This window comes from Phocoena phocoena, chromosome X, assembly GCF_963924675.1.
Source record: "Phocoena phocoena chromosome X, mPhoPho1.1, whole genome shotgun sequence".
In the NCBI taxonomy this organism is placed as follows: Eukaryota; Metazoa; Chordata; class Mammalia; order Artiodactyla; family Phocoenidae; genus Phocoena; species Phocoena phocoena.
The window spans coordinates 20,812,530-20,828,421 of NC_089240.1; the positions used below are offsets into that span (position 1 = coordinate 20,812,530).

The following is a 15,892-nucleotide window of genomic DNA, read 5'->3' on the forward strand; positions in this document are numbered from 1 at the left end:
CCGGAGCCTGTGATCTGCAATGGGAGAGGCCACAACAGTGAGAGGCCCGCGTACCGCCAAAAAAAAAAAAAAAAAAAAGAGACCCATATATATGCTGTCTACAAGAGACCCACTTCAGACCTAGGGACACATACAGACTGAAAGTGAGGGGATGGAAAAAGATATTCCAAGCAAATGGAAACCAAAAGAAAGCTGGAGTAGCAATTCTCATATCAGACAAAATAGACTTTAAAATAAAGACTATTACAACAGACAAAGAAGGACACTACATAATGATCAAGGGGTGGATCCAAAAAGAAGATATAACAATTGTAAATATTTATGCACCCAACACAGGAGCACCTCAATATATAAGGCAAATACTAACAGCCATAAAAGGGGAAATCGACAGTAACACATTCATAGTAGGGGACTTTAACACCCCACTTTCACCAATGGACAGATCATCCAAAATGAAAATAAATAAGGAAACACAACCTTTAAATGATACATTAAACAAGATGGACTTAATTAATATTTATAGGACATTCCATCCAAAAACAACAGAATACATATTTTTCTCAAGTGCTCATGGAACATTCTCCAGGATAGATCAAATCTTGGGTCACAATTCAAGCCTTGGTAAATTTAAGAAAATTGAAATTGTATCAAGTATCTTTTCCGACCACAACACTATGAGACTAGATATCAATTACAGGAAAAGATCTGTAAAATATACAAACAGATGGAGGCTAAACAATACAGTACTTAATAACGAAGTGATCACTGAAGAAATCAAAGAGGAAATCAACAAATACCTAGAAACAAATGACAATGGAGACACGACGACCCAAAACCTATGGGATGCAGCAAAAGCAGTTCTAAGAGGGAAGTTTATGGCAATTCAATTCTACCTAAAGAAACAGGAAACATCTCGAATAAACAACCTAAACTTGCACTTAAAGCAACTGGAGAAAAAAGAACAAAAATCCCCAAAGTTAGCAGAAGGAAAGAAATCATAAAGATCAGATCAGAAATAAATGAAAAAGAAATGAAGGAAACGATAGCAAAGATCAATAAAACTAAAAGCTGGTTCTTTGAGAAGATAAACAAAATTGATAAACCATTAGCCAGACTCATCAATAAAAAAAGGGAGAAGACTCAAATCAATAGAATTAGAAATGAAAGAGGAGAAGTAACAACTGACACTGCAGAAATACAAAAGATCATGAGAGATTACTACAAGCAACTCTATGCCCATAAAATGGACAACCTGGAAGAAATGGACAATTTCTTAGAAATGCACAACCTGCCAAAACTGAATCAGGAAGAAATAGAAAATATGAACAAACCAATCACAAGCACTGAAATTGAAACTGTGATTAAAAGTCTTCCAACAAACAAAAGCCCAGGATCAGATGGCTTCACAGGCGAATTCTGTCAAACATTTAGAGTAGAGCTAACACCTATCCTTCTCAAACTCTTCCAAAATATAGCAGAGGGAGGAACACTCCCAAACTCATTCTACGAGGCCACCATTGCACCCAGATACCAAAACCAGACAAGGATGTCACAAAGAAAGAAAGCTACAGGGCAGTATCACTGATGAACATAGATGCAAAAATCCTCAACAAAATACTAGCAAACAGAACCCAACAGCACATTAAAAGGGTCATACACCATGATCAAGTGGGGTTTATTCCAGGAATGCAAGGATTCTTCAATATATGCAAATCAATCAACGTGATACACCATATTAACAAATTGAAGGATAAAAACCATATGATCATGTCAGTAGATGCAAAAAATCTTTTGGCAAAATTCAACACCCATTTATGATAAAATCTCTCCAGAAAGTGGGCATAGAGGGAACCTACCTCAACATAATAAAGGCCATATGCGACAAATCCACAGCAAACATCATTCTCAATGGTGAAAAACTGAAAGCATTTCCTCTAAGATCAGGAACAACACAAGGATGTCCACTCTCACCACTAGTACTGAACACAGTTTTCGATGTCCTAGCCACAGCAATCAGAGAAGAAAAAGAAATGAAATGTAAATTGGAAAAGAAGAAGTAAAACTGTCACTGTTTGCAAATGACATAGAGAATATACATTCTCTATACATAGAGAATCCTAAAGATGCCACCAGAAAACTACTAGAGCTAATCAACGAATTTGATAAAGTTGCAGGATACAAAATTAATGCACAGAAATCTCTTGCATTCCTATACACTAACAACGAAAGATCAGAAAGAAAAATTAAGGAAAGAATCCCTTTCACCATTGCAACAAAAAAAATAAAATACCTAGGAATAAATCCACCTAAGGAGGGGAAAGACCTGTACTCAGAAAACTATAAGACATTGATGAAGGAATTCAAAGATGACACAAACAGATGGAGAGATATACCATGTTCTCAGATTGGAAGAATCAATATTGTGAAAATGACTATACTACCCAAAGCAATCTACAGATTCAGTGCAATCCCTATCAAATTACTAATGGCATTTTTGCAGAACTAGAACAAAAAATCTTAAAATTTGTATGGAGACACGAAAGACACTGAATAGGCAAAGCAGTTTCGAGAAAGAAAAACGGAGCTGGAGGAATCAGGCTCACAGACTTCAGACTATACTACAAAGCTACAGTAATCAAGACAGCATGGTACTGGCAGAAATAGAAATATAGATCAATGCAACAGGATAGAAAGCCCAGAGACAAACGCATGCACCTACGGTCACCTTATTTTTGATAAGGAGACAAGAGTATACAATGCAGAAAAGACAGCCTCTTCAGTAAGTGGTGCTGGGAAAATTAGACAGCTACATGTAAAAGAATGAAATCAGAACACTCCCTAACACCATACACAAAAATAAACTCAAAATGGATTAGAGACCTAAATGTAAGACTGGACACTAGAAAACTCTTAGAGGAAAACATAGGAGGAACACTCTTTGACGAAAATCACAGCAAGATCTTTTTTGATCCACCTACTAGAGTAATGGAAATGAAAACAAAAATAAACAAATGGGACCTAATGAAACTTAAAAGCTTTTGCAAAGCAAAGGAAACTACAAACAGGATGAAAAGACAACCCTCAGAATGGGTGAAAATATTTGCAAATGAATCAACAGACAAAGGATTAGTCTCCAAAATATATAAACAGCTCATGCAGCTCAGTATTAAAAAAACAAACAACCCAATCAGAAAATGGGCAGAAGACCTAAATAGACATTTCTCCAAAGAAGATATTCAGATGGCCAAGAAGCACATGAAAAGCTGCCCAACATCACTAATTATTAGAGAAATCAAATCAAAACTACAATGAGGTATCGCCTCACACCAGTTAGAATGGGCATCATCAGAAAATCTACAAACAACAAATGCTGCAGAGGGTGTGGAGAAAAGGGAACCCTCTTGCACTGTTGGTGGGCATGTGAATTGATACAGCCACTATGGAGACCAGTATGGAGGTTCCTTAAAAAACTAAAAAGAGAATTACCATATGACCTGGCAATCCCACTACTGGGCATATACCCTGAGAAAACTATAATTCAAAAAGAGTCATGTACCACAATGTTCATTGCAGCACTATTTACAATAGCCAGGTCACGGAAGCAACCTAAATGCCCCTTGACAGACAAATGGATAAAGAAGATGTGGTACATATATACAATAGAATATTACTCAGCCCTACAAAGGAACGAAATTGGGTCATTTGTAGAGACATGGTTGGACCTAGAGACTGTCATACAGAGTGAAGTAAGTCAGAGAGAGAAAACAAATATCATGTATTAACGCATATATGTGGAGCCTAGAAAAATGGTACAGATGAACCAGTTTGCAGGGCAGAAATAGAGGCACAGATGTAGAGAACAAACATATGGACACCAAGGGGGAAAGTGGCGGGGGGCATGGTGGTGGTGGGGTGAATTGGGAGATTGGGATTGACATATATACACTAATATGTATAAAATAGATAATAAGAACCTGCTGTATAAAAAATAAAATTTTAAAATTAAAAAAAAGAACATACATACAGAAACGTGCACACATCCTAAGTGTGCGACTTAGTGAACTTTCACAGGCTGAACACATATAGCATCAAGTACCCAACCACTGCCAGCATCCATCCTGTGCTCCTTCCACTATCCTGACTTCTAACATCATAGATTAGTTTGCCTACTTTTAAAATATTTAATAGAAATGGAATGGTGTCGTGTATATTCTTTCATGTCTGGCTTCTTTCATTCAATATTATGTTTGTGAAATTCAACCTTATTTTTGCAGGTGGTTGTAGGTTCTTCATTCTCATTGCTGGGTGACACTGTGTGACTATACTACAATTTATTTATTCTACTTCCGCTGGGCATTTGGGTAGTTTCCACTTTGGGGTTATTATGAATAATGCTGCTAAGAAGAACTTACTACTAGTCTTTGGTGGTCATGTGTACAACCGTCCTAGGAGTAGAAGTGCTGGGTCAAATATATTTATTTTGAATTTCTAAATTTACTACAAAGAGCTTAGACATCTGATCTGTTTCCACTCGTAGTGCCAAAGCAGAAAACGTAATATGGCAGAGCTAAATACAGCACTTCTCAAAGTGCATCCAAACACATCTTGTTTCTGAATCACCTGGGAGCTTGAGCAGGTGATTCTCGGCTCATTTATGTGGGAGAACTGTGTGTAGCGGCAACAGGAGGCTTTAGAAGTCAGACAAACTGAAATTTAAATCCCAGCTTTATGAGTTAGTGTTTGATCTTTGGGGAATTACTTAATGCTTGGTTTTCTTATTTATAAGGTGGGGAATAGTCATTCTTATTTTACAGGTCTGCAGCCTGGTTGACCAAGATAACCCAGAGAAAGCAGCCAGCACAGCGCCTAACACAGTATGCATCGTAACTAGTCGTACCATTCCCTCATTTGCCGACGGAGGAAAATAAGTGAGTGAGACCTCTAGCCCCGAAGTCACTATAGAACAATGACCTCGTAACTAAACCATCTGGAGGTATAACAGAATTTAGTATTATGTGACTGGGCCTACAATCTCAGACCCACTAGAGATGAAGCACAGAAGCCCATGAGTACCAGGAGCAAGCTTCTGACAACATTTGGTTGCCAGGGGGCCATACACACCATTCACCATGCTCCTATTAACCTATTATCATTGTTGTTGCTCTTTTTCTTAAATGCCAGTTTCAATAGCCCTCAGCATCCTTTTACACTGACATCAGGTTCAGTGTACATGACTTACTGAGTAGAAAACAAAAATCGCCAAGTCAAAAACTTTGTCAGGAAGGAGGAGATGATATGAAAATGAATCCACAGGCCAGCCCCGTACATTATTACACAGGTGCGCACTACCAGGGTTTGCTGCTTTCTTTTCTAATCACTGTATTTTCAAGTGTGTCTTCAAGACTGCTGAGTGCTAAACTGTCTCTTTATCCCCGAGCACGGTCAGCTTCCCCAGCCTCCCACACAACCTGGTTCATGCTGGGATAAAGAGGAAGGCAGGAATGTTAAAACAATAATGCTATGGTCTGAGGCCAGCACCACGTAATCAGATCCTAGCAAGGCAGAGGCTGTTACCTGGGAAATTACTGGAAGAAAATAGGCCTATTTTGCAATGACTTAGTTTTTTCTACCCTCCTTGCTTTCTCCTTTTCATCGTGCCTCCAGTGATCAGATGGAATAAACCTTTCTACATTTATTTCACTAAGGAGCACTGAGAAGCTTTGTATGGGCACCAGCAAAAGATGCAGGAGTTGCAGGACTATGGCCTGACCCACTGTTGGTCTTGAATCCCAAATATGATTCTTAGATGGGCAGCATCAGTTAAAAAAGGCCCCTGGAGTTCAACGCCATACTGCTATACCGCAAAGAGAACCCAGTATTTTGTTTTTACATCTTTATTGGAGTATAACTGCTTTACAATGTTGTGTTAGTTTCTGCTGTACAACAAAGTGAATCAGCTATACGTATACATATATCCCCATACCCCTCCCTCTTGAGCCTCCCTCCCACTCTCCCTATCCCACCCCTCTACGTGGTCACAAAGCATCAAGCTGCTCTCTCTGTGCTATGAGGCTGTTTCCCACTAGCTATCTATTTTACACTTGGTACTGTACATATGTCCGTGCCACTCTCTCACTTCGTCCCAGCTTAACCTTCCCCCTCCCCTTATCCTCAGATCTATTCTCTACGTCTGCGTCTTTATTCCTGCCCTGCCCCTAGGTTCTTCAGAACCACTTTCTTTAGATTCCATATATATGTGTTAGCATACGGTATTTTTCTCTTTCTGACTTACTTCACTCTGTATGACAGACTGTAGGTCCATTCCACCTCACTACAAATAACCCAGTTTCGTTTCTTTTTATGGCTAATATTCCATTGTACATACGTGCCACATCTTCTTTATCCATTCATCTGTCGATGGACACTTAGGTTGCTTCCACGTCCTGGCTATTGTAATTAGAGCTGCAATGAACATTGTGGTACATGTCTCCTTTGGAATTACGGTGTTCTCAGGGTATATGCCCAGTAGTGGGATTGCTGGATCATGTGGTAATTCTATTGTTAGTTTTTTTGTTGTTGTTGTTGTTTTTGCGGTACGCGGGCCTCTCACTGCTGTGGCCTCTCCCGTTGTGGAGCAAGGCTCTGGACACACAGGCTCAGCGGCCATGGCTCAGGGGCCTAGCCGCTCTTCGGCATGTGGTATCTTCCTGGACCAGGGCACGAACCCATGTTCCCTGCATCGGCAGGCGGACTCTCAACCACTACACCACCAGGGAAGCCCTACTGTTAGTTTTTAAAGGAACCTCCATACTGTTCTCCAGAGCGGCTGTATCAATTTGCATTCCCACCAACAGTGCAGGAGGGTTCCCTTTTCTCCACACCCTCTCCAGCACTGTTTCTAGATATTTTGATGATGGTCATTCTGACTGGTGTGAGGTGATACGTCACTGTAGTTTTGATTTGCATTTCTCTAATGATTAGTGATGCTGAGCACCTTTTCATGTGGAAAACCCAGTATTTTGAACTTCAGTATTATTAAGTAGATAAATTGGGAGGCTATTGTTCACATTAAAAAGAGATTCAACACAGAAGCATATGAAGAATAAAGTGGAAGACAGCAAAAGTGGTTTGTACGACATTAATATAAAGTTCCAAAGTATTTTGTGAACATTTGTTATGCATATTTTGCTAGTGTGTCTTGCCATAAGATCATTCAACCTGTTTTTACTCTAAATGGATAAAACAAAGGGAGGTGAGGAGTGGGGTAGCCCTGAGTTTTGATACGAGCCTCAGGTCAAACAGAGCACACTGTGTTGAAGAACGTTCCGCGGCTATGGAAGCTAGAATCACGGTCTTGGAACTGGAAAAGTCTTGAAGCTGGAACCATAGTGGGTCACATAATTGAGGTCCAGAGAGGAGAAGTGATTTGCTGAAGCTCACACGATAATTAATTCAATGGCAAAACTGATGTTGGAATGAGATTGTGGGTTCCAGCAAGCAGAGTCTAAGCTGCAGCCTACTTGTCTTCCCAGCATCCAGCCCTTTCACTGTAGGTCAGTCCGGTTCCCCCTGGGGCTACAGATCTGGATCTGCCTTGATTTGGGGGTTGGTATGGAGCCCCAGAGGCCATAAAGGAACAGATCCATCTCTGCTCATCAATACCACATCTCTCATGAGGAATCACTCAGCCTTTCCACCTTCCCCTACTGCCTCTACCCCAGCCTGGAGGCCAGTGGAAATACCTTGGGGTTGGACCCGACTTCCTAGGTTGTCCCGTAATTAAACTTCTGCACCTATCAGAACCAAGTCACTATGACTTTGCCTCCACCTTCACAGAGAAAACAGAGGCTATCAGATAAGGGAGGCTTTCGACTTTCTATACCCTTCCCCTTATAACCCAAAACATCCTTACCAGCTTCTTTGCCAAGACAGTGGGAGAGGTATCTCTTTACCAACGTGAAGCCAATTCTTCGTCTTGTGCACTGGATCCCAACATCTCCAGTCTAAGGGTCATTCCCTTCGTCAATTTTCCCCATCATTTTCACATTCTCCCACTGGCTCTGTCCCATTCATATTTAACTGCAAGTAGGTACCATCTTAAAAGAATGAGCCAACCAGAAGCTTTGACATCCTGGATGATGGAAGGAAAGAAGGCTAGAGGGAAGTATGGTTGTAAAAAAAGAAGAGGAGAGAAAGGCTAGCTTCTTTCAATCTTAAACCCTTATTTATCCACCTTTGGGTCCTATACACTCTAGATGCTTCTCCTCTCATTCAAGCTTCTACTTCCCCACCTCCGAAATGCTCTTCAACCTATCTGGTCTCTGCTTTCACCATTTCACTGAAACATCATGATTGACCTCTTCTTCCTAAATCCAAAGGAAACTTTCCCTTATTATCTCATGTGATCTCCCTGCTGCACTGGGTTCTATTGGACATTCCCTGCACAGAACTTACCCTTCCCTTGGTACCCCTGATCTCCCAGATATTTGAGATGTCTGTCCTCTTTTCATGACCCTTCCTCTATTGGCTCTTTAAATGGTGTTCGTCAGGGTTACATCCTGGAAAGATTCTGGGATAAAGTAGATTGATTTAACCAGATTTCATGTAGAGACAGACAGATATAAGGAGCCTTCTAATAGCTTTAATTACAGCCCTTCGATTTTACTCCTTCTAAGAACCTGATAGGATGGCTCAGGGTCAGTTATTTTCTAGAACTGCCCCCATAGTAGGATTACCCTGAGGCACTCTTGCTAGTTAACCATTTCCATCCACTTCTTCCATCAGTCCAGAAACTGACCAATTTCGCTCCCATCGATTTCACTACCTCGATTCCAATTCCATCTCCTCCATGCTGATGTCTCCCAGATCAACATCTCCAGCTCAGAATTCTCTTCTGAGTTTCAAAACCAAACATTAACTAGACACCTTCAAACGGAAGTCCCCATGGTATCCCCAACATTAACTCTCACAAACTGCTATTCCCGGATGCTCCCACCTCAGGGGTGGCACCCACCCACTGCAGCCAGAAAACTGACTCTCCCTGTTACTGTCTGCCCTCAGGCTCAGTTACAAATCCTGGTGCATTTACCTCCTTTAAAGTCTCCCACATCCATCCAGTACTCTCCTTCTCCACTACCCCACCCCTAACTTCAAACTTATTAATTCTCATGTAGACTACTAAAAAAAAAGAACAGGAGAGCAGAGAAAGTGAGTGTAAAATATGAAGTAAAGGAAGGTGATTTATTTTTTTAGTTCTGAGTAAATACATACACGTGTGTGCTATCACTGTGGCTTCTCAGAGCTGGGCAGGTGTCTGAGCTCCCTCTAAAGCCACATGTGGTTAGTGAGCACTTGAAATTGGCTACTCTGAACTGAGATGTGTTGTAAGTGTAATAGACACACCAGATTTCAGACTTGGTATGAAGAATATAAAATACCTCATTAATCATGTTTATATTGATTACATGTGTAATGATAATATTTGAGATACATCAGATTAAATGTATTACTGAAAATAATTTCACCTTTTAGAAAAATGTTTTAAATTGTGGCTACTAGAAAAATTTAAATTACATTGTATTTCCACTGGACAGCGTTACTATAGCAGCTGGAGTGTGCCACTCACAGCTGAGGGCTTAAGATCCCCTCAGAAATAGACTGATCCTTTCCATATCCAAAAATGTTTGGGGATCAGCAAGCTGCATCTTTTCTTCAAATGCAGGGACTTGTCTTAACTTGGGGATCAGGATAATGCGGTACTCCCTGCTGTGATGTGCTTTTTTTTTTGGCTGTGCCAGGTCTTAGTTGTGGGATCTTTCAGTTGCAGCATGCGGACTCCTAGTTGCAGCATGCATGATCAATGTGGGATCTAGTTCCCCGACCAGGGATCAAACCCGGTCCCCCTGCATTGGGAGCACGGAGTCTTACCCAGTGGACCACCAGGGAAGTCCCCCTGCTTTGAGGTACTTCTGCTCAATGGATAAAATATAGTTTAAATGCTGTAGAAAGCCCAATATATTAAAGCCAAACTTATAAAAAAAAAAAGCTCTCTTAAGGGATTTCAGCATCCTGGCATGCTTCCACCTACCAAACCACTGCCTCCTGTTACATGAAAACGATATTCAAGGGCAGGGGCTCTGGATTATTTCTTTTATTTCTCTCCACAGCACCTGGTGCCTTGCTGTGTGTGGAAGTTTCTAAGCAGCTGGCTAACTGTGGATCGTTGGTGAGGGGCTGAGGTTTCTCTCAGTTCCCTTCTAAAGCCTTGCGTCACTGAATACTTTAAATCCCCCTCACTGCCTGAATGAGGACACACCCTTTCCATTTCTGTATGCTCAAATGCCAAAATAAAACAAAGAACAGACCTGTCTTCTTATATTTGATTTATATTAATACCCTCCATAAGGAGTTCAACATTAAGCAAATTGGAGTAGGAGGGTTGGAGCGATAGTGAAAGAATAAACTTAAAAGAATGGGAGAAACGCATTCATTGATCCCATGTTCAATATGCCCGACTATTACCAATCTGCAAGAAATGGATGTTGCATTTGGAACAAGACCAGCAGGAAGATGTCTAATAATAACCTTGGGCAGAATTCCAGTCGACCACAGTAAATGCCCAAGGAAGCTCATGGTTGTTTATTTTCACTGACGTAGCACAGTAAGTATCTCGCTTTTAAAATGCTATCTGAGTAGCTAAATAGATGGCGAGGCTAGTAAAGGAAGCCAAGGATGTCTCTGGAAATCTGGTCATCTTTTTGAGCACTAGCGGGTGAGTGCCCTACCGCCCAACGAACGTAATGCACCTTCTGCAAGACAGCAGTCTCTTGGCACTGCTCCACTTTGAAGTCAAGTCCAAAATGAACTCCTGCTAACGTAGCATATCGAACCAGCCCTTTTTCATTTCCAAGGCTCTATCATAAAACCTAGGCAATTTTCTATTTCTTTTCTAATTTCTTTATCAGTGTTATTTAATTCTATTTACTCTTTCTTATATTTTCTTCCAACAAAAAAAAAAAAGGCAGGTGGAGGGCTTCTCTGGTGGTGCAGTGGTTGAGAGTCCGCCTGCCGATGCAGGGGACACGGGTTCGTGCCCCGGTCCGGGAAGATCCCACATGCCGCGGAGCGGCTGGGCCCGTGAGCCATGGCTCTGAGCCTGCGCGTCCGGAGCGTGTGCTCCGCAACGGGAGAGGCCACCACAGTGAGAGGCCCGCGTACCGCAAAAAAAAAAAAAAAAGGCAGGTGGAAAACCTACAGGTATACCTTCCAGAAAAGTTCCCCCTTGAACATGATTCCATTGTATCCTCAATATCCTTATCAATTTGCTACTTACAAGGGTCTAAAGTATAGATTGCTTTAAAGTCCTGTGTATTTAGATATGCCAGCTTCCCACTCCCTTTCCTTAAAGGGCTATGCCAGGCTCTGTATTAGACACCGGGGATACGGTGAGGACAAGACAGGTTTCTACTCAACATCGCGCTGGCAAACGTGGACTCGCTGTCAAGGAGTTCACCACTCTCTCCTTTCGGCCCCCACTGCACCTGGTATCACAACCCTTTGCAGGCTGTGTCCTCAACCTGTATGAAAGCAATCTGTTTGTGTGCCAGTCTCTTCTAGAATCTCTGGATCACAAAGTACCACAGGGCTCAGAGCTCAGCACATAGTAGGTACTCGATCACTGTGGGCAGAGCTAACCCGGATCACAATAAACAGCCTTCACTGTAAATAATATATAGACAAATGCATGTAGACAGGGACACTTGTACACACCTTCTCAAGTGCCAGGCTAAATCAAGAGCATGGTTCATTAAAAAGGGCATTTTACACGATTGCTAAGATTTAAATAAAATTCGTATTTACAGAGGGTGACATTCAGTGACATAAAGTCACGTTCTGGGACTTGCAGTAAAGCTTTATGTCCCTTTATTTACCCAGAAATGTCCTTTTCCATATCTCTAGGTAAAGTTAGAGTGAGTTTGGGGAACCAGTGTGTGCCTCGGCTAATACAATCACAACCACTCTGGTAAATGCTACTCTTTTTTTAACATAATGTTTTGTTATTGAGTCCTGTTTCCTCTAAACTTTATGAATCCAAGTTTGGTTACACGCGGGGGAAGGAGCCTGTCCTCTGGAGGGGAATCTCTCAAGCCTTCCACGCACTTTCCAAACTTAGTTAGGCAACAGAGCAGCCACGCTCTGAGGGCCCCACGACTGACTTGGGGCAATATGTTTGGGTACTGGGAGAAACAGAATTTATGTAATTTGAAATGTGAAGATATTAGCAAAGCTAAAGATCAACAGAAACTACTAAAAAACATAAAAAGAAATCCTAATTTAATATTTTCACTTGCCACTCTCTTCATCAACAAACTGTTACCAGGTAGTTAATATGTGCCTTTGTTATTAAGTGTAAATCTAAATTTAGAATAAAACCCCACAATGACCCAATTTTGCTGATAAGAGAAAAGGTGCTTCAAAAAACTTAGTAGTGGTTTATAAAGTGGTTGCAGCCCCTATTTAAACAGAGCCAATTTTCAATAGACCACAATAATGATGGACAACATGGGAAACTTTTATAAAAGGTAGATCAAAGCAATCACTTTAACAGTTCAAATTCTGTACATCCTTCACACACTCACACACACACACACACGCGCACACATTTCAAGCCAGAACTGCCAAAAAGATGGAAAAAGAATGTATCTCACTTAAAGGTGTGTTGCAGGAGAAAGGTCTTCCACTTTGCAGGTATAGAGCTCTGTGTTCAAATCCCAGCTCTACAGCCCTTCAAAGCAATGTGGCTTTGGAGAAGTCGCTTACCCTCTCTGAACCTCAGTTTCCTCATTTCTAAACTGGCAGGGAGGTGGAGGTGTAACACTGCCAGCTTTGTATGGTTCCTGGGAGTTAACCTCCAGGATGAGCTGTCACAAGTGAAAGTAGAAAGTACTTGAAGTTTCTTCCTTCCCTTGATTTCCTCTGCCCACCCTCTCAGGCAGAAGCAACCAAGGAGCAGAATAGCTAGAAGGCAAAAAGGGAAGGAAAAGAAGTAGGCACCGGAGACTGAAATGATACACAAACAGGAACCAGATGCCACCCTCTCCCCTGCCCTTGACCTGTCAGGAAGTTGTGTGATGCAAATCTGAACACTGAGTTTAACTTTAAAAAATATATTCTGGGTGATGGACTTCCCTGGTGGCACAGTGGTTAAGAATCTACCTGCTAATGCAGGGGACACAGGTTCGAGCCCTGGTCTGGGAAGATCCCACATGCTGCAGAGCAACTAAGTCTGTGTGCCACAACTACTGAGCCTGCACTCTAGAGCCAGCGAGCCACAACTACTGAGCCTGCGTGCCACAACTAATGAATCCTGCATGCCTAGAGCCCGTGTTCTTCAACAAGAGAAGCACCCGCTTGCCGCAACTAGAGAAAGCCCGTGCGCAGAAACAAAGACCCAATGCAGCCAAAAATAAATAAATAAATTTATTTAAAAATATATATATATATTCTGGGTGATCTCATAACAAGCTTTTAATGGTCAATTTGTTGTTGCTGTTGTTGTTTTGCAGTGCTTAACCAAGAGTTGTTTAGTGGGGCTTCCCTGGTGGCGCAGTGGTTGAGAGTCCGCCTGCCGATGCAGGGGACACGGGTTCGTGCCCCGGTCCGGGAAGATCCCACGTGCCGCAGAGCGGCTGGGCCCGTGAGCCATGGCCGCTGAGCCTGCGCGTCCGGAGCCTATGCTCCGCAACAGCAGAGGCCACAACAGTGAGAGGCCCGCAAGAGTTGTTTAGTGGCTTAAAGGAACCCCTTGGTAACAAACTTATGGGGATGGTTTGTATCCCATCAGAAACAGGTACTACATTGTGTATGTTGTTCAGCAAGCGGCTTAAGCGCTGGGGAGCAGTTAATATCAAACTTCCCTAAGAAAATATATCTTTAAAAATAGAAACACAGTGAACAAAAGCCCTAGGTGCTCTAATGTAACTTTCTTGGTTTTCATGTTTTACAAAATTGTCCTAAGTCTCCCTTTGAACCCTTATTAACCCTTATGAAGAAATAACAGTTACATGATGGACTGGCCTTGAAATCTGTGAGCCCTCATTTTGGGAGTTCACAGAAAATGCTACATCACAAAATCCTTCTTTAAAAAAACCTCTTCCCAGGGTCAAACTCCACAGCCAATCAAAATATTGCACCTTTTAACTCGAGGGAAATCGCTAGAGAGAGAGTAGCTCTAAGTAGTATGTCGCTTGGATTTGAGGGTCCAAAGAGAGGTCTCCCCAAGTTCCCGAAGACTTCAGGCCACGGAAAATCCACCACCTATTTGGTGTTTTTGATTCCTTGAGGATACACATTGAGGTGTTTGAGAACCACCTTCCACATTTACTTAAGGAATCATGACCAGTGGTGGAGAAGCTGATGAAATTTGGGATACCAGTAACTGAGATGCAAGGAAGCTCTGAGTGCCCGTTTCCACACTTTCATTATGAAAGGCATGCAGCCCCTTTCCAAGTAAATGTAGCTGCTCCAGGTTCCCACTACCTGAAGAGAAACCCTCACAGCACGCTCCGGAAATGTTTACAATTCATTTAAGATGCACACTATTTCTAAACACATCCCCGAGGAACCCTTTTACTTATTTATTTTGAAATTTTCAAACGAATGGGGAAGTTTGGCTTCCATGTCGTTTTCATTTTTCAAAAACTGACATTAGGCACCAAGATTAGTTGAGGACAGAATCATTCCTTACCTAAAATTTAGAACTTAACAACGGACTCGTCTCAAGCTTTGTGAAGAGAATGCCATTTTTAAATTGTACCACAGGATCTGTATCTTTAGATGAGAATACACCTAAAAGATAAAAGCCCATCCCCTCCTCCCAAGGCACAAAAACACAGCATAGCCCAAGCAGCCCGTTTCCTACCCAGCCAATACAATAATGCTTTGTAAGCTGAGAGCAGCGCTCGGTTACAGAAGCTAAGTATAAACAGCTGAGAAGGATTAGGCGGTAGCTCTATTCTCATTTACATGAAAATCCTCTAAGCATCGCTTTCCTCGGTGGCTGCGGGCGCATAAAAGAGTTCCTCGCTGAAACTCTTTTGTGCCATAGCCACGCATACATTTGCATCCTTTGTCTTTACTTACCAGTCGAGGCTGTGGGCATGTGTGCTCGATTTCCTCCATGGTTTCTGAGGGAGGCTCATTGGAAAGGGATTTTGGGATACCTGTTTCTGACTCAGCATCAGTGGTAAGTACTGGCATGGCCAGTGAATGCTGCCTCCAGTTCTACACCCTCTGAGAGTCTCCTCCTAGGCAGAGAATGTTTTCTTTGTCACGTATTTTTCTCTTCCTCACCCATCCCCCTTCTTCGTCCCTTCTTTCTGTCTTCCCAGGGGGAAGTAAAGAGGTTATCCTCCACCCCCACCACTTTCCTTCTCCAAGAACCCAAGAGGCAAGGCCTCAGTTTATCACTATAACAACCAGACAGCACAGGAGCTGCGGGTGCGGGATACAGTACCTCATTTGCATGGAGCGCGCTGGTTGGCTACTGTCGTAATAGTACCACTCCGCCGGAGAGCGGCCGGGCCCCATTGGCTGGCGGGCCGTGCCCTGGGGGCCCGAACTTGCTGCTTTTGTTTCTCCTGTTTAATTCAGTTGCAAAGGTCCATTCTGGGCTAGGGACCCCGGCTGCACTACCCAGATAAGAAAAAACCGCGTCCTGACATGCCCAGGACGCCTCGAGACAGAACATAGCAGACCTCCACTAAAAAAGACCAAGTCCCTGACATGTTTGCTGTGCTGTAGTCAGAATTTTGCCAAATAGGAGTCACGCTGAAGACAAAACCACTTTTGAGCCCAAACTCCCTGTGCCCACAATTGCCACCTGGCCTCGGAG

General features: G+C 42.4%; 1 protein-coding gene across 1 annotated transcript in view; it reads right to left on the bottom strand.

Annotated features, from left to right (window-relative positions):
* Positions 1-15,258, bottom strand: part of PCYT1B (phosphate cytidylyltransferase 1B, choline) — a 137,941-nt gene extending 122,683 nt beyond the window's left edge. The window contains exon 1 of the mRNA XM_065900893.1: positions 15,142-15,258. Coding sequence (XP_065756965.1) covers positions 15,142-15,258 — 117 coding nt within the window. The remainder of the gene's footprint in view (positions 1-15,141) is intronic.
* Positions 15,259-15,892: the final 634 nt, after the last annotated feature.